The sequence below is a fragment of the Salmo salar genome, chromosome 17 (assembly GCF_965601325.2).
Source record: "Salmo salar chromosome 17, fSalSal1, whole genome shotgun sequence".
Classification (NCBI taxonomy): Eukaryota; Metazoa; Chordata; class Actinopteri; order Salmoniformes; family Salmonidae; genus Salmo; species Salmo salar.
Genome location: NC_138307.1, coordinates 27,200,999 through 27,225,638, shown reverse-complemented (window position 1 = coordinate 27,225,638; position 24,640 = coordinate 27,200,999). Strand labels below are relative to the sequence as shown.

Sequence of the window (24,640 nt, the reverse complement as noted above, 5' to 3'; positions counted from 1 at the left end):
CATTAATGATGGAGGGTGTGGCACATACACCATTAATGATGAAGGAGGGTGTGGCACATACACCACTAATGATGAGGTAGGGAGGGTATGGCACAAACACCATTAATGACGAGGGAGGGAGGGTGTGGCACATACACCATTAATGATAAGGGAGGGTGAGGCACATACACCATTAATGATGAGGGAAGGAGTGTGTGGCACATACACCATTAATGATGAGGGAGGGTGAGTCACATACACCATTAATGATGCAGGAGGGTGAGGCACCTACACCATTAATGATGTGGGAGGGTGAGGCACGTACACCATTAATGATGTGGGAGGGTGAGGCACATGCACCATTAATGATGTGGGAGGGTGAGGCACATGCACCATTAATGATGAGGGAGGGTGTGGCACACATACACCATTAATGATGAGGGAGGGTGTGGCACACATACACCATTAATGATGAGGGAGGGTGTGGCACACATACACCATTAATGATGAGGAAGGGTGAGGCACATACACCATTAATGATGTGGGAGGGTGTGGCACATACACCATTAATGATGAGGGAGGGTGAGGCACATACACCATGAATTATGTGGGAGGGTGAGGCACGTACACCATTAATGATGGAGGGAAGGACGGTGTGGCACATACACCATTAATGATGAGGGAAGGAGGGTGTGGCACATACACCATTAATGATGAGGGAGGGTGAGGCACATACACCTTTCATGATGAGGGAGGGTGTGGCACACATACACCATTAATGATGAGGGAGGGTGTGGCACACATACACCATTAATGATGAGGAAGGATGAGGCACATACACCATTAATGATGAGGGAGGGTGAGGCACATACACCATTAATGATGAGGGAGGGTGAGGCACATACACCATGAATGATGTGGGAGGGTGAGGCACCTACACCATTAATGATGTGGGAGGGTGAGGCATGTACACCATTAATGATGTGGGAGGGTGAGGCACGTACAACATTAATGATGAGGGAGGGTGTGGCACAGATACACAATTAATGATGAGGAAGGATGAGGCACATACACCATTAATGATGGAGGGTGAGGCACATGCACCATTAATGATGGAGGGTGTGGCACATACACCACTAATGACGAAGGAGGAAGGGTATGGCACATACACCATTAATGATAAGGGAGGGTGAGGCACATACACCGTTAATGATGAGGGAGGGAGTGTGTGGCACATACACCATTAATGATAAGGGAGGGTGTGGCACATACACCATTAATGATGGAGGGTGAGGCACATACACCATTAATGATCAAGGGTGTGGCACATACACCGTTAATGATCGAGGGAAGGAGGGTGTGGCACATACACCGTTAATGACGAGTGAGGGAGGGTGTGGCACATACACCATTAATGATAACGGAGGGTGAGACACATACACCATTAATGATGAGGGAGGGTGAGGCACATACACCATTAATGATGAGGGAGGGTGAGGCACATACACCATTCATGATGAGGGAGGGTGAGGCACATACACCATTAATGATGAGGGAGGGTGAGGCACATACACCATTCATGATGAGGGAGGGTGTGGCACATACTCCATTAATGATGAGGGAGGGTGTGGCACATACACCATTAATGATGAGGGAGGGTGAGGCACATACACCATGAATTATGTGGGAGGTTGAGGCACGTACACCATTAATGATGAGGGAGGGTGAGGCACATACACCATTAATGATGGAGGGTGTGGCACATACACCATTAATGATGAAGGAGGGTGTTGCACATACACCACTAATGACGAGGGAGGGAGGGTATGGCACATACACCATTAATGATAAGGGAGGGTGAGGCACATGCACCGTTAATGACGAGGGAGGGAGGGAGGGAGGGTGTGGCACATACACCATTAATGATGGAGGGAAGGAGGGTGTGGCACATACACCGTTAATGACAAGGGAGGGAGGGTGTGGCACATACACCATTAATGATAAAGGAGGGTGTGGCACACATACACCATTAATGATGAGGAAGGATGAGGCACATACACCATTAATGATGAGGGAGAGTGAGGCACATGCACCATTAATGATGGAAGGTGTGGCACATACACCATTAATGATGGAGGGTGTGGTACATACACCACTAATGACGAGGGAGGGAGGGTGTGGCACATACACCATTAATGATAAGGGAGGGTGAGGCACATACACCGTTAATGATGAGGGAGGGAGGGAGGGTGTGGCCCATACACCATTAATGATGAGGGAGGGAGGGAGGGTGTGGCCCATACACCATTAATGATAAGGGAGGGTGAGGCACATACACCATTCATGATGAGGGAGGGTGTGGCACATACACCATTAATGATGGAAGGTGAGGCACATACACCATTAATGATCAAGGGTGTGGCATATACACCGTTAATGATCGAGGGAAGAAGGGTGTGGCACATACACCGTTAATGACGAGTGAGGGAGGGTGTGGCACATACACCATTAATGATTAGGGAGGGTGAGACACATACACCATTAATGATGAGGGAGGGTGAGGCACATACACCATTCATGATGAGGGAGGGTGTGGCACATACTCCATGAATTATGTGGGAGGGTGAGGCACGTACACCCTTATTGATGAGGGAGGGTGAGGCACATACACCATTAATGATGGAGGGTGAGGCACATACACCATTAATGATGGAGGGTGTGGCACATACACCATTAATGATGGAGGGTGTGGCACATACACCACTAATGATGAGGTAGGGAGGGTATGGCACAAACACCATTAATGATAAGGGAGGGTGCGTCACATGCACTGTTAATGACGAGGGAGTGTGTGGCACATACACCATTAATGATGGAGGGAAGGAGGGTGTGGCACATACACCGTTAATGACGAGTGAGGGAGGGTGTGGCACATACACCATTAATGATTAGGGAGGGTGAGACACATACACCATTAATGATGAGGGAGGGTGAGGCACATACACCATTCATGATGAGGGAGGGTGTGGCACATACTCCATGAATTATGTGGGAGGGTGAGGCACGTACACCCTTATTGATGAGGGAGGGTGAGGCACATACACCATTAATGATGGAGGGTGAGGCACATACACCATTAATGATGGAGGGTGTGGCACATACACCATTAATGATGAAGGAGGGTGTGGCACATACACCACTAATGATGAGGTAGGGAGGGTATGGCACAAACACCATTAATGATAAGGGAGGGTGCGTCACATGCACTGTTAATGACGAGGGAGTGTGTGGCACATACACCATTAATGATGGAGGGAAGGAGGGTGTGGCACATACACCGTTAATGACGAGGGAGGGAGGGTGTGGCACATACACCATTAATGATAAGGGAGGGTGAGGCACATACACCATTAATGATGAGGGAGGGTGAGGCACATACACCATTAATGATGAGGGAAGGAGTGTGTGGCACATACACCATTAATGATGAGGGAGGGTGAGTCACATACACCATTAATGATGCAGGAGGGTGAGGCACGTACACCATTAATGATGCAGGAGGGTGAGGCACGTACACCATTAATGATGTGGGAGGGTGAGGCACATGCACCATTAATGATGTGGGAGGGTGAGGCACATGCACCATTAATGATGAGGGAGGGTGTGGCACACATACACCATTAATGATGAGGGAGGGTGTGGCACACATACACCATTAATGATGAGGTAGGGTGTGGCACACATACACCATTAATGATGAGGGAGGGTGTGGCACACATACACCATTAATGATGAGGGAGGGTGTGGCACACATACACCATTAATGATGAGGGAGGGTGAGGCACATACACCATTAATGATGTGGGAGGGTGAGGCACCTACACCATTAATGATGTGGGAGGGTGAGGCATGTACACCATTAATGATGCGGGAGGGTGAGGCATGTACACCATTAATGATGCAGGAGGGTGAGGCACGTACACCATTAATGATGAGGAAGGGTGAGGCACATACACCATTAATGATGAGGGAGGGTGAGGCACGTACACCATTAATGATGAAGGAGGGTGAGGCACGTACACCATTAATGATGAGGGAGGGTGTGGCACAGATACACAATTAATGATGAGGAAGGATGAGGCACATACACCATTAATGATGAGGGAGGGTGAGGCACGTACACCATTAATGATGGAGGGTGAGGCACATGCACCATTAATGATGGAGGGTGTGGCACATACACCACTAATGACGAGGGAGGAAGGGTATGGCACATACACCATTAATGATAAGGGAGGGTGAGGCACATACACCGTTAATGACGAGGGAGGGAGGGAGGGAGGGTGTGGCACATACACCATTAATGATGAGGGAGGGAGTGTGTGGCACATACACCATTAATGATAAGGGAGGGTGTGGCACATACACCATTAATGATGGAGGGTGAGGCACATACACCATTAATGATCAAGGGTGTGGCACATACACCGTTAATGATCGAGGGAAGGAGGGTGTGGCACATACACCGTTAATGACGAGTGAGGGAGGGTGTGGCGCATACACCATTAATGATAACGGAGGGTGAGACACATACACCATTAATGATGAGGGAGGGTGAGGCACATACACCATTAATGATGAGGGAGGGTGAGGCACATACACCATTCATGATGAGGGAGGGTGTGGCACATACTCCATTCATGATGAGGGAGGGTGTGGCACATACTCCATTAATGATGAGGGAGGGTGTGGCACATACACCATTAATGATGAGGGAGGGTGAGGCACATACACCATGAATTATGTGGGAGGGTGAGGCACGTACACCATTAATGATGAGGGAGGGTGAGGCACATACACCATTAATGATGGAGGGTGTGGCACATACACCATTAATGATGAAGGAGGGTGTTGCACATACACCACTAATGACGAGGGAGGGAGGGTATGGCACATACACCATTAATGATAAGGGAGGGTGAGGCACATGCACCGTTAATGATGAGGGAGGGAGGGAGGGAGGGAGGGTGTGGAACATACACCATTAATGATGGAGGGAAGGAGGGTGTGGCACATACACCGTTAATGACGAGGGAGGGAGGGTGTGGCACATACACCATTAATGATAAGGGAGGGTGTGGCACACATACACCATTAATGATGAGGAAGGATGAGGCACATACACCATTAATGATGAGGGAGGGTGAGGCACATGCACCATTAATGATGGAAGGTGTGGCACATACACCATTAATGATGGAGGGTGTGGTACATACACCACTAATGACGAGGGAGGGAGGGTGTGGCACATACACCATTAATGATAAGGGAGGGTGAGGCACATACACCGTTAATGATGAGGGAGGGAGGGAGGGTGTGGCCCATACACCATTAATGATGAGGGAGGGAGGGTGTGGCACATACACCATTAATGATAAGGGAGGGTGAGGCACATACACCATTCATGATGAGAGAGGGTGTGGCACATACACCATTAATGATGGAAGGTGAGGCACATACACCATTAATGATCAAGGGTGTGGCACATACACCGTTAATGATCGAGGGAAGGAGGGTGTGGCACATACACCGTTAATGACGAGTGAGGGAGGGTGTGGCACATACACCATTAATGATTAGGGAGGGTGAGACACATACACCATTAATTATGAGGGAGGGTGAGGCACATACACCATTCATGATGAGGGAGGGTGTGGCACATACTCCATGAATTATGTGGGAGGGTGAGGCACGTACACCCTTATTGATGAGGGAGGGTGAGGCACATACACCATTAATGATGGAGGGTGAGGCACATACACCATTAATGATGGAGGGTGTGGCACATACACCATTAATGATGAAGGAGGGTGTGGCACATACACCACTAATGATGAGGTAGGGAGGGTATGGCACAAACACCATTAATGACGAGGGAGGGAGGGTGTGGCACATACACCATTAATGATAAGGGAGGGTGAGGCACATACACCATTAATGATGAGGGAAGGAGTGTGTGGCACATACACCATTAATGATGAGGGAGGGTGAGTCACATACACCATTAATGATGCAGGAGGGTGAGGCACCTACACCATTAATGATGTGGGAGGGTGAGGCACGTACACCATTAATGATGTGGGAGGGTGAGGCACATGCACCATTAATGATGTGGGAGGGTGAGGCACATGCACCATTAATGATGAGGGAGGGTGTGGCACACATACACCATTAATGATGAGGGAGGGTGTGGCACACATACACCATTAATGATGAGGGAGGGTGTGGCACACATACACCATTAATGATGAGGAAGGGTGAGGCACATACACCATTAATGATGTGGGAGGGTGAGGCACCTACACCATTAATGATGTGGGAGGGTGAGGCATGTACACCATTAATGATGCGGGAGGGTGAGGCATGTACACCATTAATGATGCAGGAGGGTGAGGCACGTACACCATTAATGATGAGGAAGGGTGAGGCACATACACCATTAATGATGAGGGAGGGTGAGGCACATACACCATTAATGATGAAGGAGGGTGTGGCACATACACCATTAGTGATTGCGGGTGTGGCACATACACCACTAATGACGAGGGAGGGTATGGCACATACACCATTAATGATAAGGGAGGGTGAGGCACATACACCGTTAATAACGAGGGAGGGAGGGTGTGGCACCTACACCATTAATGATGAGGGAGGGAGGGTGTGGCACATTCACCATTAATGACGAGGGAGGGAGGGTGTGGCACACACCATTAATGATAAGGGAGGGTGAGGCACATACAACATTCATGATGAGGGAGGGTATGGCACATTCACCATTAATGATGGAGGGTGAGGCACATACATCATTAATGATGGAGGGTGTGGCACATACACTGTTAATGACGAGGGAGGGAGGGTGTGGCACATACACCATTAATGATGAGGGAGGGTCAGGCACATACACCATTAATTATGGAGAGTGTGGCACATACACCATTAATGATGCGGGAGGGTGAGGCACATACACCATTAATGAGGTACATACACCATTAACGATGAGGGAGGGTTAGGCACATACACCATTAATTATGGAGAGTGTGGCACATACACCATTAATGATGCGGGAGGGTGAGGCACATACACCATTCATGATGAGGGAGGGTGAGGCACATACACCATTAATGATGAGGGAGGGTGAGGCACATACACCATTAATGATGAGGGAGGGTGAGGCACATACACCATTAATGCTGAGGGAGGGTGAGGCACATACACCATTAATGATGAGGGAGGGTGAGGCATACACACCATTCATGATGAGGGAGGGTGAGGCACATACACCATTCATGATGAGGGAGGGTGAGGGACATACACCATTCATGATGAGGGAGGGTGAAGCACATACACCAATATTGAGGAGGTAGGGTGAGGCACATACCCCATTAATGATGAGGGAGGGTGAGGCTCATACACCCTTAGGGATGAGGGAGGGTAAGGCACATACACCATTAATGCACTTCCTGCTAACGCCAGCAGATGGCACTAACAGGCCTACTGTCATTTAAGCCTCGTCCAGAGAAAGCTTCTCAATAGGTTTGTTATACATAGCATTAGCTTGCTTTTGGATACTGGGGTTTGAATGAAAACCCACCAATATCACATATTTAGGCAGAGGGGAGGAGAGAAATTAAACTTCTGCTTTGGAAGTGGTGTTGGTGAATCACGGTTTCCTCAACCATAAAGGCGTTGGTCCACAGTGGGAATTTATAGAGTCAAAACAAGTGTTTTTAATAGAAAAGTCTTGGCCTGTGTTTGATACTGTAGATACATGTGTAACCTAACATAGCGTCTATCATGGCCCAGACCAGATGAGGCCATAGGCCCAGCTGATACTGTAGATACATGTGTAACCTAGCCTAGTGTCCACCATGGCCCAGACCAGATGAGGCCATAGGCCCAGCTGATACTGTATATGTGTAGCTTAGTGTCCAACTGGCTGCCGACTGGACCAGACCTGACGGGGGCGGGGCTGAAGCGCCCACGGCCCAGCATGCCATGCAGCAGGTGTGTTTGCTCACGGTTACATCTCAGAGCTCATAGCCACGTGCACTGCCAGATCAGAGAGAGGCTCTCGGCCCCCTGGCTGGAGGTTTGGAAGCCTCTCTGAGAGACAGATGTTTACCTCTAACCTCTATAGCTTTCTACTTCCTGTCCGTTTTGACCTCAGTCCATGTGGCAGTGGAATGGACACGGAGTGAACACGTGCTCTTGTCTGTCCTGGTCAACGGACACTGCATTACGCACACACACACTGTACATATTTAATCTGTTAGACTTGCGTGAGGAAAATATGAAGTAAATTATTTACCATACTATGTTTTCCAGTCGTACAAGCTTTATGATGAGATTTCCTTCCGAAACCATTCATGTTTACAACTGAGATTCATTCATCTCTTTCCTAACCTCAACCTCAATTGGCAAAGACTTAGAGAAAGTTGTTTTCCACTTCTCTAGACATGGTTGGTATTCGGGAGAGGGACAACTTCAGAGCACAGTTAATGTTTTGTTTTGCCTCTCAGCTGTTATATAAAATCAGCAATGGCTCATCTATGGGTTTGAGAATATATTTGGATCTATTTTGTCTTTGTTTAGGTGACCTACGTTTTGAAAGGCGTTTCAGCCCATGAGGATTTCTGTGGCCACTCTGGACTACTGAAACCAGGGGATTTACAGGTAGAGAAACATCTTGTGACAGTACTGTATGTAGGTTCCTACTCTTCACCATACTCCCACCAGAACCAATGAAGCATCGTGCCTTCAGGGCATTTCCTGTGTTTTTCCCATGCAGCAGTCGTAAAGCTGTTGTCCCTGGTCAGTCAGTCAGCATCAACCAGGGAGTGGTTTAAAAGGCACTAATGCCACTGGCATTTAACAAAGCATGTTTGTCCATGTATGCTAATGATTCAACCATATCCGCATCAGAAACCACAGCTAGTGAAGTCACTGAAACCCTTAAAGAGTTGCAGTCTGTTGTGGAATGGGTGGCCAGTAATAAACTGGTCCTGAACATCTCTAAAACTAAGAGCATTGTATTTGGTACAAATCATTCACTAAGTTCTAGACCTCAGCTGAATCTGGTAATGAATGGTGTGGCTGTTGAACAAGTTGAGGAGACTAAATTATGTCATGTTTTGTGTGGACCCAGGAAGAGTAGCTGCTTCTTTCGCAACAGCTAATGGGGATCCTAATAAAATACCAAAATACTACTACAAGAGAATTGGTGTGTGTGCGTGCGACAGCGAGAGAGAGCCAAACACTATTTGGGGGGGGGGCTGGAGCTACTAACCCAGGGCAGACGGGTTTCCTCACAGTGGAACAGGAGGGGAAAGCTGCTGACAAAACTTGAAGTGTTATTGCTCAATTAGCTTCCCACAGCAACGCTGCATCACCCTTAGGGCACTGAAAAGTTGCATCAGAAATGGCTCCCTATTCCCTATGTAGTGCACTACTTTTGGCTAAAACCCCTATTCCCTGAGCCCTTATTCTCTAGACCAGGGGTACTCAACTCTTACCCTACGAGGTCCGGAGCCTGCTGGTTTTCTGTTTTACCTGATAATGAATTGCACACTCCTGGTTTCCCAGGACTAAACCAGTCCCTGATTAGAGGGGACAATGAGAACATGCAGTGGAACTGGCTTCGAGGTCCAACGTTGAGTTGGAGGGCTCTAGACCCTATTTAGTGCACAGCTTAGCCCCTAGACCAAAAGTAGTAGCAGTCATTTTGAACACAACCTTCCAGTGTGTTATTTTGATGTTAGCGGAGCTTTGAGAAGAACAATGGACATCCACTAGGTACATATCACAGCAGTGGGGAAGATGGACATCCACTAGGTACATATCACAGCAGTGGGGAAGATGGACATCCACTAGGTACATATCACAGCAGTGGGGAAGATGGACATCCACTAGGTACATATCACAGCAGTGGGGAAGATGGACATCCACTAGGTACATATCACAGCAGTGGGGAAGATGGACATCCACTAGGTACATATCACAGCAGTGGGGAAGATGGACATCCACTAGGTACATATCACAGCAGTGGGGAAGATGGACATCCACTAGGTACATATCACAGCAGTGGGGAAGATGGACATCCACTAGGTACATATCACAGCAGTGGGGAAGATGGACATCCACTAGGTACATATCACAGCAGTGGGGAAGGAAAGGTGTAAATGTGAAGTTAATTTCCTCCTGGAAACCAGTTAGTTCCAGTATTAAGTCCACATGGGTGATTTATTATGGAAATCATATCAGACAACACTTATTTAATGTATATTATACTGTACAATTCTCCTTTATGTGGTTAGTAATTGTGTTTTGTGTGTGTGTGTCTATGCCTCTCTGTATCTGTGTGTGTGTGTGTGTGTGTGTTTCTGTGTCCGTCTCTGTGTGTCTATGTCCATGTCTCTTCATAAGTGGATGACGGCAGGCCGAGGGGTGGTCCATGCAGAGATGCCTGTGTCTGAGGAGCCGGTCCAGGGCCTGCAGCTGTGGGTCAACCTGAGGAGGGAGGACAAGATGGTGGAGCCCCAGTACCAGGAGCTGAAGGACAGCCAGGTCCCCAAGCCCAGCAGGGAGGGGGTCACTGTGGCCGTCATCTCTGGACAGGCCCTTGGGGTACAGGTGAGGAGCACCATACTAACCATAACCATAACCCTGGGTGTACAGGTCAGGAGCACCATACTAACCATAACCCTGGGTGTACAGGTCAGGGGTTTAATGGGGGGTTTAATGGCACAGGCAGGGAGCCCAGCGAGCACCATACTAACCATAACCCTGGGTGTACAGGTCAGGAGCACCATACTAACCATAACCCTGGGTGTACAGGTCAGGAGCACCATACTAACAATAACAATGGGTGTACAGGTCAGGAGCACCATACTAACCATAACCCTGGGTGTACAGGTCAGGAGCACCATATTAACCATAACCCTGGGTGTACAGGTCAGGAGCACCATACTAACCATAACAATGGGTGTACAGGTCAGGAGCACCATACTAACCATAACCATAACCCTGGGTGTACAGGTCAGGAGCACCATACTAACCATAACCCTGGGTGTACAGGTCAGGAGCACCATACTGACCATAACCATAACCCTGGGTGTACAGGTCAAGAACACCATACTAACCATAACCATAACCCTGGGTGTACAGGTCAGGAGCACCATACTAACCATAACCCTGGGTGTACAGGTCAGGAGCACCATACTAACCATAACCCTGGGTGTACAGGTCAGGAGCACCATACTAACCATAACCCTGGGTGTACAGGTCAGGAGCACCATACTAACCATAACCCTGGGTGTACAGGTCAGGAGCACCATACTAACCATAACCCTGGGTGTACAGGTCAGGAGCACCATACTAACCATAACAATGGGTGTACAGGTCAGGAGCACCATACTAACCATAACCCTGGGTGTACAGGTCAGGAGCACCATACTAACCATAACCCTGGGTGTACAGGTCAGGAGCACCATACTAACCATAACCCTGGGTGTACAGGTCAGGAGCACCATACTAACCATAACCCTGGGTGTACAGGTCAGGAGCACCATATTAACCATAACCCTGGGTGTACAGGTCAGGAGCACCATACTAACCATAACAATGGGTGTACAGGTCAGGAGCACCATACTAACCATAACCCCGGGTGTACAGGTCAGGAGCACCATACTAACCATAACCCTGGGTGTACAGGTCAGGAGCACCATACTAACCATAACCCTGGGTGTACAGGTCAGGAGCACCATACTAACCATAACCATAACCCTGGGTGTACAGGTCAGGAGCACCATACTAACCATAACCCTGGGTGTACAGGTCAGGAGCACCATACTGACCATAACCATAACCCTGGGTGTACAGGTCAAGAACACCATACTAACCATAACCATAACCCTGGGTGTACAGGTCAGGAGCACCATACTAACCATAACCCTGGGTGTACAGGTCAGGAGCACCATACTAACCATAACCCTGGGTGTACAGGTCAGGAGCACCATACTAACCATAACCCTGGGTGTACAGGTCAGGAGCACCATACTAACAATAACAATGGGTGTACAGGTCAGGAGCACCATACTAACCATAACCCTGGGTGTACAGGTCAGGAGCACCATACTAACCATAACCCTGGGTGTACAGGTCAGGAGCACCATACTAACCATAACAATGGGTGTACAGGTCAGGAGCACCATACTAACCATAACCCTGGGTGTACAGGTCAGGAGCACCATACTAACCATAACCCTGGGTGTACAGGTCAGGAGCACCATACTAACCATAACCCTGGGTGTACAGGTCAGGAGCACCATACTAACCATAACCCTGGGTGTACAGGTCAGGAGCACCATACTAACCATAACCCTGGGTGTACAGGTCAGGAGCACCATACTAACCATAACAATGGGTGTACAGGTCAGGAGCACCATACTAACCATAACCCTGGGTGTACAGGTCAGGAGCACCAATAACCCTGGGTGTACAGGTCAGGAGCACCATACTTACCATAACCCTGGGTGTACAGGTCAGGAGCACCATACTAACCATAACAATGGGTGTACAGGTCAGGAGCACCATACTAACCATAACCATAACCCTGGGTGTACAGGTCAGGAGCACCATACTAACCATAACCCTGGGTGTACAGGTCAGGAGCACCATACTGACCATAACCATAACCCTGGGTGTACAGGTCAAGAACACCATACTAACCATAACCATAACCCTGGGTGTACAGGTCAGGAGCACCATACTAACCATAACCCTGGGTGTACAGGTCAGGAGCACCATACTAACCATAACCCTGGGTGTACAGGTCAGGAGCACCATACTAACCATAACCCTGGGTGTACAGGTCAGGAGCACCATACTAACAATAACAATGGGTGTACAGGTCAGGAGCACCATACTAACCATAACCCTGGGTGTACAGGTCAGGAGCACCATATTAACCATAACCCTGGGTGTACAGGTCAGGAGCACCATACTAACCATAACAATGGGTGTACAGGTCAGGAGCACCATACTAACCATAACCCCGGGTGTACAGGTCAGGAGCACCATACTAACCATAACCCTGGGTGTACAGGTCAGGAGCACCATACTAACCATAACCCTGGGTGTACAGGTCAGGAGCACCATACTAACCATAACCCTGGGTGTACAGGTCAGGAGCACCATACTAACCATAACCCTGGGTGTACAGGTCAGGAGCACCATACTAACCATAACAATGGGTGTACAGGTCAGGAGCACCATACTAACCATAACCCTGGGTGTACAGGTCAGGAGCACCATACTAACCATAACCCTGGGTGTACAGGTCAGGAGCACCATACTAACCATAACCCTGGGTGTACAGGTCAGGAGCACCATATTAACCATAACCCTGGGTGTACAGGTCAGGAGCACCATACTAACCATAACCCTGGGTGTACAGGTCAGGAGCACCATACTAACCATAACCCTGGGTGTACAGGTCAGGAGCACCATACTAACCATAACCCTGGGTGTACAGGTCAGGAGCACCATACTAACCATAACCCTGGGGGGACAGGTCAGGAGCACCATACTAACCATAACCCAGGGGGGACAGGTCAGGAGCACCATACTAACCATAACCCTGGGTGTACAGGTCAGGAGCACCATACTAACCATAACCCTGGATGTACAGGTCAGGAGCACCATACTAACCATAACCCTGGGTGTACAGGTCAGGAGCACCATATTAACCATAACCCTGGGTGTACAGGTCAGGAGCACCATACTAACCATAACCCTGGGTGTACAGGTCAGGAGCACCATACTAACCATAACCCTGGGTGTACAGGTCAGGAGCACCATACTAACCATAACCCTGGGTGTACAGGTCAGGAGCACCATACTAACCATAACCCTGGGTGTACAGGTCAAGAGCACCATACTAACCATAACCATGGGTGGTGGTAGTGGGTGCCAGTTTGTCTCTGGCCGCAGAGACAAACTGCTGCTGTTTTAAAGCAAATTTCCTGCAATTTTATACATTTTGCTGTGGGGCAGAGAGAACATTGTACTGTTTTTTAAAGCTAATTTCATGCCATTCAAAAAAATGTGCCATAAGGCTGAGAGAAGATTTTAAAGCAAAATTCCTTAAATTCTACACATTTTGCCGTGGCTTATGCCTTGTTCTTATGCTATCTGAATGACTCAAACATTATAACAAAATCAATGTGGTGCCCCATGCCATGACATTTTTTTTATTTTAGATTCTCCCTGACGGTTTAATTTTTCTTTTGGGGATTGTTAGTTCTCAAAGGTAATCTTTAAAAAAATATATATTGCTCTATTATATTTTCTACATATTTTATCTGGGTTTTAATTATTTAAGTTTATACAAGTTCTGGATGTTTGTTCTGACTTCCACATGACATCAACCAGTGTTTCCCATATATGCGCTTAGCAGCGGTGCACCACGGGATGGTCAAATTATTTATTATTTTGATATATTTTTTTGGTGGCATCCACGAATTAGCAACCGCAGTGTGCCGCTGCTAAACGCATATAGGGGAAACACTGGTTGATGTCATGTGGAAGTCAGAACAAACAGCCATAAGAACATGTATAAACTTAAACGACTAAAAATAGATTTATATATTTCTCACCCTACAAAGTAACGCATTTGTAATCACAGGTCCAAAACCACAGTGGATGAAGAAGGGGGGGAGTTTATTATCGCCATCATTGTCATCATCATTGTTCTGTTGTCACTGTATTATACAGAATGAATACTTAGTGTCGGCTGTTGATATGACGTGCTGGGGTCTTGCCCATATCAAGCCAGAAAACTTTATACAAAGCAATGACTGAGATGTTGAAAGCCTCAGGCCTAGATATGCCTCGCCAGAAATCCCAACCAACCACAAGACATTCAGCTTCATCATGTGACGTTTGCAGGCAATTACATCCTCTTTCTCACCCCCCCCCCCCTCCCCCCTCCTTATTTTTTCTGTGTCTGTCTGCTGAGTTAGATGAGACAGGAAATGAGTAAGTGGGTTTGTCATGTTTCAGATGTAAATTTGACCGGGCCGGTTGGGTTTGGGGTTACTCTAGGGCAGGAGAGGAGACTGACAGACAGAGTTTCTAATGACGTCTATAAGGTTTGTCATTTTACAGACGAAAATGTGTTGAAGCTGGGAAATGGGCCCAACTTGGGATTGGGTTGCCTCTGGTTACTATAGGGCAGGGGGAGACACTACAGACAGGCAGAGAGGCTAACGATGTCCAACAGGGTAATAGACAAGTAACTGTCAAAATAAATGAAATACCAACATAAAGTGTTTTGTCATTGGGCCACCATGAGCTGCCAGAACAGCTTCAATGCACCTTGACGTAGATTCTACAAGTGGAGGGATGCGACACCATTTTTACTCTAGAAATTCCATCATTTTGTGTTTTGTTGATGGTGGTAGAAAACGCTGTCTCAGGCGTTGGTCCAGAGTCTCCCGTAAGTGTTCAACTGGGTTGAGATCTGGTGACTGAGACACACACACACATTATACATGAACCTAAGCATGATGGGATGTTCATTCCTTAATTAACTCAGGAAACACACCTGTGTGGAAGCACCTGCTTTCAATATACTTTGTATTCCTCATTTGTGTTTCCTTCATTTTGGCAGTTATCTGTATGTAAATGTATTGGGGCTGGCACTGGGCTGGGGGTGGGACTGAGCTGGGACTGGGTGGGATAGCTGCACAGCCAAATTTGATTGGTAAAACACACTGTGGTTGTTCAATTTCACACTTTGTAAGTGTTTATATGAGAACCAGCCAGAAAGTGTTGAATTAACGCATTTCGAAGTGTTGCCCTTTTAACACTGATACTTACCAACACCAGTGGCATTAAAATGTTACACTAACTCAGTGTTAAAGTTACACGGTTATGGTGTTCACTGATACCTTCACAGCATATTCTTCAATATTAAATAAACACTAAGAGTGTTAAATGTAACACTTGTCCAGTGTCTATACTGGTCCACACTTTCAGTGTTAAATGAACACACTGCTTTGTGTAAAGCCTATTTTCCAGAGTGCCTTGCCTTTTGAGTGAATTGTTGAGTTACGACCCATGACTGTATTTGTTAGTGACAGAGACATGAGCAGCCGAAGTTTGATGAGAACGGATAGAAATTCATTGCTTTAACTAATTATGACAAATGTTAAAGAAATGTTGAGCAATGTAATAAAGTAATGACTTTTCAAATAAGTTACGTTACACGTTATGCTGGCTTACAATTTGTTAGCTACGCTAGCCTTACGAACCGCATAGCATATCATTACAACAATTGCTTGTATGTACTGACTCGTATGTTAGCTAGCTACCTAATGTTAGTTGGCTACTAATACATTGAACTTTCCAGTATATTAACTATATGCTATCTAATTACCTACCCAACATTTATTAACTTGATTATTCACTTCATTCTTAGCTTAGCTAAGTGGTATAGTCTTGGTGCGTTCTCAATGGACATTGTTAATAAAGTCATAAGATGTCTAGCTATTAATTTGTTATCTATGCTAACAAACTAGCAAGAAGTTACATAGCAACAGCATCAACTTCCAGTAGACAGGCAAAGCGCTACTACACTCAACTGAAAGGATATCGTTTGTTTACAGTATATTAAAATGAACTAATATTATGTAGTATATATACTCATTAAGTATGTCATTTACAGTATGTTAGTATGGGTATTCAAACACAGCTATGGTTGTTGCATTCATCCATTTTCTGTCCTGTGGCCTTCACCAAGTGAGATCCTAAGAAATTATGTTATCATTACAATTGTATTATTTAACACAATACAACACATAATTCATAAGGCCTTATTTTTGAGGGCTTAGTTTTACCATAATACAGTGGCCTGAAACTCATGGTTTACAGGAAAAATGTAGGTCTGCAAATCACATTATGCTGGCTTGCAAAGTGATGTGTAATTCCTATTGGAAGCTAGCCAGAGTGGGGATATCCAACATTTAGAATTTTTATTCACCTGCAACCTGATTCAGAATGACTGCCGGGATGGAAAGATTAAGGTATGAGAATACCTTAAGCATCTAAACTGGATCAACCATTTCAGTAATGGGTGCAGTGAATTTAATACAGCTGGGTTTGGGCTGCCGCTGACTGACAGGGTTACAGAGTAATGACTTCCAACAGGGGTTAATACAGCTGGGTTTGGGCTGCCGCTGACTGACAGGGTTACAGAGTAATGACTTCCAACAGGGGTTAATACAGCTGGGTTTGGGCTGCCGCTGACTGACAGGGTAACAGAGTAATGACTTCCAACAGGGGTTAATACAGCTGGGTTTGGGCTGCCGCTGACTGACAGGGTAACAGAGTAATGACTTCCAACAGGGGTTAATACAGCTGGGTTTGGGCTGCCGCTGACTGACAGGGTAACAGAGTAATGACTTCCAACAGGGGTTAATACAGCTGGGTTTGAGCTGCCGCTGACTGACACGGTAACAGAGTAATGACTTCCAACAGGGGTTAATACAGCTGGGTTTGGCCTGCCGCTGACTGACAGGGTTACAGAGTAATGACTTCCAACAGGGGTTAATACAGCTGGGTTTGGGCTGCCGCTGACTGACAGGGTTACAGAGTAATGACTTCCAACAGGGGTTAATACAGCTGGGTTTGGGCTGCCGCTGACTGACAGGGTTACAGAGTAATGACTTCCATCAGGGGTTAATACAGCTGGGTTTGGGCTGCCGCTGACTGACAGGGTAACAGAGTAATGACTTCCAACAGGGGTTAATACAGGTCAGACAGATAGACTGCCCATTGAGTTTGACTGGAACCTGGACTAGTCTAGAGGATGAAACATTCACGTATGTACAGCTGATCTGGTCTTCCCTCACAGTAGGGCTGGTCTGGTCTTCCCTCACAGTAGGGCTGGTCTGGTCTTCCCTCACAGTATAGCTGGTGTGCCGTGGCCTCTTCACAGTCTATCCTTATGACTTCCTATGACTCTTCCTATTTTGCGGGTGATAAAGGGCAACTCCTCCACTTTCAACCTCATGTTTATTATCTCCAGCACCATACCAGTGTCTACATATGTGAAAACATCACGTGAATATGAGGTTGAAAAGTTGTGGAATTGCCCTTTAAAAGAGGAAGTGGGAAAGGTAACACCAACGGATCAGGGTGCTAGGTGTTAAAAGAGGAAGTGGGAAAGGTAACCAACAGATCAGGGTGCTAGGTGTTAAAAGAGGAAGTGGGAAAGGTAACACCAACAGATCAGGGTGCTAGGTGTTAAAAGAGGAAGTGGGAAAGGTAACCAACAGATCAGGGTGCTAGGTGTTAAAAGAGGAAGTGGGAAGGGTAACACCAACAGATCAGGGTGCTAGGTGTTAAAAGAGGAAGTGGGAAAGGTAACACCAACGGATCAGGGTGCTAGGTGTTAAAAGCGGAAGTGGGAAAAGTAACACCAACGGATCAGGGTGCTAGGTGTTAAGAGGAAGTGGGAAAGGTAACACTAACGGATCAGGGTGCTAGGTGTTAAAAGAGGAAGTGGGAAAGGTAACACCAACGGATCAGGGTGCTAGGTGTTAAAAGAGAAAGTGGGAAAGGTAACCAACAGATCAGGGTGCTAGGTGTTAAAAGAGAAAGTGGGAAAGGTAACCAACAGATCAGGGTGCTAGGTGTTAAAAGAGAAAGTGGGAAAGGTAACACCAACAGATCAGGGTGCTAGGTGTTAAAAGAAGAAGTGGGAAAGGTAACCAACAGATCAGGGTGCTAGGTGTTAAAAGAGAAAGTGGGAAAGGTAACACCAACAGATCAGGGTGCTAGGTGTTAAAAGAAGAAGTGGGAAAGGTAACACCAACAGATCAGGGTGCTAGGTGTTAAAAGAGGAAGTGGGAAAGGTAACACCAACAGATCAGGGTGCTAGGTGTTAAAAGAGGAAGTGGGAAAGGTAACACCAACAGATCAGGGTGCTAGGTGTCTGTCTCACAATTTGCAGACAGAGTATATAGACAAAGAATTTACACAAATAACATACAGCAATAACGCTATTCTTTGTAACACTCCATGTCCATGAGAGGACTCAGTGAGTGGGGTGCTGCCTGGGGGTCAATGAAACTCAGAAATACTATAAATGTCTTGTCCTTTTTTTCTGTCCAGTCAAAGATTTTCACCAGGACTCCAACACTGTATCTGGACTTCAAGCTGGATGGAGGATCCAAGCATGTACAACCAGTTCCTTCAGGTAAAAACCATCTTTACTCAGTAGATCTTTTGTGGCTCTGGTCCAGGGCGTTACGTGCTCCTTGAAGAAGGCTCAATCTGCATGTAACACCATTACATTTACATTTACATTTAAGTCATTTAGCAGACGCTCTTATCCAGAGCGACTAACAAATTGGTGCATTCACCTTATGATATCCAGTGGAACAACCACTTTACAATAGTGCATCTAAATCTTTTTAGGGGGGGTTAGAAGGATTACTTTATCCTATCCCAGGTATTCCTTAAAGAGGTGGGGTTTCAGGTGTCTCCGGAAGGTGGTGATTGACTCCGCTGTCCTGGCATCGTGAGGGAGCTTGTTCCACCATAGGGGTGCCAGAGCAGCGAACAGTTTTGACTGGGCTGAGCGGGAACTGTGCTTCCTCAGAGGTACGGGGGCCAGCAGGCCAGAGGTGGATGAGCGCAGTGCCCTTGTTTGGGTGTAGGGACTGATCAGAGCCTGAAGGTACGGAGGTGCCGTTCCCCTCACAGCTCCGTAGGCAAGCACCATGGTCTTGTAGCGGATGCGAGCTTCAACTGGAAGCCAGTGGAGAGAGCAGAGGAGCGGGGTGACGTGAGAGAACTTGGGAAGGTTGAACACCAGACGGGCTGCGGCGTTCTGGATGAGTTGTAGGGGTTTAATGGCACAGGCAGGGAGCCCAGCCAACAGCGAGTTGCAGTAATCCAGACGGGAGATGACAAGTGCCTGGATTAGGACCTGCGCCGCTTCCTGTGTGAGGCAGGGTCGTACTCTGCGAATGTTGTAGAGCATGAACCTACAGGATCGGGTCATCGCCTTGATGTTAGTGGAGAACGACAGGGTGTTGTCCAGGGTCACGCCAAGTTTTCTTAGCACTCTGGGAGGAGGACACAATGGAGTTGTCAACCGTGATGGCGAGATCATGGAACGGGCAGTCCTTCCCCGGGAGGAAAAGCAGCTCCGTCTTGCCGAGGTTCAGCTTGAGGTGGTGATCCGTCATCCACACTGATATGTCTGCCAGACATGCAGAGATGCGATTCGCCACCTGGTTATCAGAAGGGGGAAAGGAGAAGATTAATTGAGTGTCGTCTGCATAGCAATGATAGGAGAGACCATGTGAGGATAAGACAGAGCCAAGTGACTTGGTGTATAGCGAGAATAGGAGGGCCTAGAACAGAGCCCTGGGGGACACCAGTGGTGAGAGCACGTGGTGCGGAGACAGATTCTCGCCACGCCACCTGGTAGGAGCGACCTGTCAGGTAGGCCGCAATCCAAGCGTGGGCCGCGCCGGAGATGCCGAACTCGGAGAGGGTGGAGAGGAGGATCTGGTGGTTCACAGTATCAAAGGCAGCAGATAGGTCTAGAAGGATGAGAGCAGAGGAGAGAGAGTTAGCTTTAGCAGTGCGGAGATCCTCCGTGACACAGAGAAGAGCAGTCTCAGTTGAATGGCCAGTCTTGAAACCTGACAGATTTGGATCAAGAAGGTCATTCTGAGAGAGATGGCAAGAGAGCTGGCCAAGGACGGCACGTTCAAGAGTTTTGGAGAGAAAAGAAAGAAGGGATACTGGTCTGTAGTTGTTGACATCGGAGGGATCGAGTGTAGGTTTTTTCAGAAGGGGTGCAACTCTCGCTCTCTTGAAGACGGAAGGGAGGTAGCCAGCGGTCAAGGATGTGTTGATGAGCGAGGTGAGGTAAGGGAGAAGGTCTCCGGAAATGGTCTGGAGAAGAGAGGAGGGGATAGGGTCAAGCGGGCAGGTTGTTGGGCGGCCGGCCGTCACAAGACGCGAGATTTCATCTGGAGAGAGGGGGGAGAAAGAGGTCAAAGCACAGGGTAGGGCAGTGTGAGCAGGACCAGCGGTGTCGTTTGACTTAACAAACGAGGATCGGATGTCGACGACCTTCTTTTCAAAATGGTTGACGAAGTCATCCGCAGAGAGGGAGGAGGATTCAGGAGGGAGGAGAAGGTGGCAAAGAGCTTCCTAGGGTTAGAGGCAGATGCTTGTAATTTAGAGTGGTAGAAAGTGGCTTTAGCAGCAGAAACAGAAGAGGAAAATGTAGAGAGGAGGGAGTGAAAGGATGCCAGGTCCACAGGGAGGCGAGTTTTCCTCCATTTCCGCTCGGCTGCCCGGAGCCCTGTTCTGTGAGCTCGCAATGAGTCGTCGAGCCATGGAGCAGGAGGGGAGGACCGAGCCGGCCTGGAGGATAGGGGGCATAGAGAGTCAAAGGATGCAGAAAGGGAGGAGAGGAGGGTTGAGGAGGCAGAATCAGGAGATAGGTTGGAGAAGGTTTGAGCAGAGGGAAGAGATGATAGGATGGAAGAGGAGAGAGTAGCGGGAGAGAGAGAGCGAAGGTTGCGACGGCGCAATACCATCCGAGTAGGGGCAGAGTGAGAAGTGTTGGAGGAGAGCGAGAGGGAAAAGGATACAAGGTTGTGGTCGGAGACTTGGAGGGGAGTTGCAATGAGATTAGTGGAAGAACAGCATCTAGTAAAGATGAGGTCAAGCGTATTGCCTGCCTTGTGAGAAGGGGGGGAAGGTGAGAGGGTGAGGTCAAAAGAGGAGAGGAGTGGAAAGAAGGAGGAAGAGAGGAATGAGTCAAAGGTAGACGTGGGGAGGTTAAAGTCACCCAGAACTGTGAGAGGTGAGCCATCCTCAGGAAAGGAACTTATCAAGGCGTCAAGCTCATTGATGAACTCTCCAAGGGAACCTGGAGGGCGATATATGATAAGGATGTTAACCTCTATGGCGTCCCACCTACTCAACAGCCAGTTGAATCCTGTGGCGCGTTATTCAAATACCTTAGATATGATATTACTTCAATTTCTCAAACATATGACTATTTTACACCATTTTAAAGATAAGACTCTCGTTAATCTAACCACACTGTCCGATTTCAAAAAGGCTTTACAACGAAAGCAAAACATTCGATTATGTCAGCAGAGTACCGAGCCAGAAATAATCAGACACCCATTTTTCAAGCTAGCATATAATGTCACATAAACCCAAACCACAGCTAAATGTAGCACTAACCTTTGATGATCTTCATCAGATGACAACCCTAGGACATTGTTATACAATACATGCATGTTTTGTTCAATCAAGTTCATATTTATATCAAAAACCAGCTTTTTACATTAGCATGTGACTAGCATGTGACTAGCATGTGACTAGCATTCCCACCGAACACTGCCGGTGAATTTACTAAATTACTCACGATAAACGTTCACAAAAAGCATAACAATTATTTTAAGAATTATAGATACAGAACTCCTCTATGCACTCGATATGTCCGATTTTAAAATAGCTTTTCGGTGAAAGCACATTTTGCAATATTCTCAGTAGATAGCCCGGCATCACAGGGCTAGCTATTTAGACACCCAGCAGATTTAGCACTCATCAAAGTCAGATTTACTATAAGAAAAATGTTATTACCTTTGTTGTCTTCGTCAGAATGCACTCCCAGGACTTCTACTTCAATAACAAATGTTGGTTTGGTCCAAAATAATCCATCGTTATATCCAAACAGCGGCGTTTTGTTCGTGCGTTCTAGACACTATCCGAAAGGGTAAATAAGGGTGACGAGCATGGCGCAATTCGTGACAAGAGAATTCTAAATATTCCATTACCGTACTTCGAAGCATGTCAACCGCTGTTTAAAATAAATTTTTATGCCATTTTTCTCATAAAAAAGCGATAATATTCCGACCGGGAATCTGCGTTTAGATAAACAGACAAAGGAAAAGAAAGCATTCGGTCGAAGCGGGCACGGGCCTAAGCCCATAGTACTCTGAGTGGCCACTTGCCAAAAGCGATAAAGTGTTTCAGCCAGAGCCTGCCTCGATATCGTTCAATGTTTTCCCGGGCTCTGAGACCCTATGGAAGACGTAGGAAGTGTCACGTTATTGCACAGATCCTGAGTCTTCAATAAAAAGAGCCAAGATGAAACACTACTTCTCAGACAGGCCACTTCCTGCTTGAAATCTTCTCAGGTTTTGGCCTGCCATAGGAGTTCTGTTATACTCACAGACACCATTCAAACAGTTTTAGAAACTTTAGGGTGTTTTCTATCCAAAGCCAATAATTATATGCATATTCTAGTTACTGGGCAGGAGTAGTAACCAGATTAAATCGGGTACGTTTTTTATCCAGCCGTGTCAATACTGCCCCCTAGCCCTAACAGGTTAAGCTTGAAAGGGCTGGTAACTGTGACAGCATGGAATTCAAAGGAGGCGATAGACAGATGGGTCAGGGGAGAAAGAGAGAATGTCCACTTGGGAGAGATGAGGATTCCAGTGCCACCACCCCGCTGGCCAGATGCTCTCGGGGTATGCGAGAACACGTGGGCAGACCAGGACAGAGCAGTAGGAGTAGCAGTGTTATCTGTGGTAATCCATGTTTCCGTCAGCGCCAAGAAGTCGAGGGACTGGAGGGTAGCATAGGCTGAGATGAACTCTGCCTTGTTGGCCGCAGACCGGCAGTTCCAGAGGCTGCCGGAGACCTGGAACTCCACGTGGGTCGTGCGCGCTGGGACCACCAGGTTAGAGTGGCAGCGGCCACGCGGTGTGAAGCGTTTGTATGGCCTGTGCAGAGGGGAGAGAACAGGGATAGACAGACACATAGTTGACAGGCTACAGAAGAGGCTACGCTAATGCAAAGGAGATTGGAATGACAAGTGGACTACACGTCTCGAATGTTCAGAAAGTTAAGCTTACATTGCAAAAATCTTATTGACTAAAATGACTAAAATGATACAGTACTGCTGGCTGGTGAAGTAGGCTAGCTAGCAGGGGCTGCGTTGTTGACTTTGTTTGAAAGTATAGCTGGCTCAGTAACCTCGATAGTTTCAGTACTACACCTTATCATGATACAAAGGCAACTATGTAGCTAGCTAACATAGCACTCATCAAGACGTTCCTTTGTAAAGTATTTAGTTTCTACAATGCTGCTCGTCGGTAATAGTTGGCTAGGTTTGGAAAAATGGCGTCGCGGGGGACAAAAATAGCTGGCTAGCTAACCTCGATAATTACTCTAAACTACACAATTATCAAACTGTGACAAAGACAACTATGTAGCTAGCTAACACTGCACCAGTCAAATTGTTCCGTTGTAATGTATTAGTTTCTACAGTGCTGCTAGTCGGTAAAGGTTGGCTAGCTAGCAGTGGGTTTGATGATGACTAGGTGTGTTGACTAAGTCTGGAGTCTGGAGAACGGCGTCACGGCGCGGCTGGCTAGCTAACCTCGATAATTACTCTAAACTACACAATTATCTTTGATACAAAGACAGCAAAGACAACTATGTAGCTAGCTAACACTACACTAATCAAGTCGTTCCATTGTAATGT

The 24,640-nt window shown here is 47.1% G+C and overlaps 1 protein-coding gene across 4 annotated transcripts in view; it reads left to right on the top strand.

The window, feature by feature from the left end:
• The window catches only part of pir (pirin), a 100,414-nt gene that overhangs the window by 71,613 nt on the left and 4,161 nt on the right, over positions 1–24,640 (top strand). For 3 of the 4 annotated variants that reach the window (XM_045698485.2, XM_045698482.2, NM_001141576.1), the window contains 3 exon segments: positions 8,632–8,712; positions 10,462–10,668; positions 19,216–19,300. In XM_045698485.2, the coding sequence (XP_045554441.1) occupies positions 8,632–8,712; positions 10,462–10,668; positions 19,216–19,300 (373 nt within the window). 4 annotated transcript variants of the gene reach the window in all.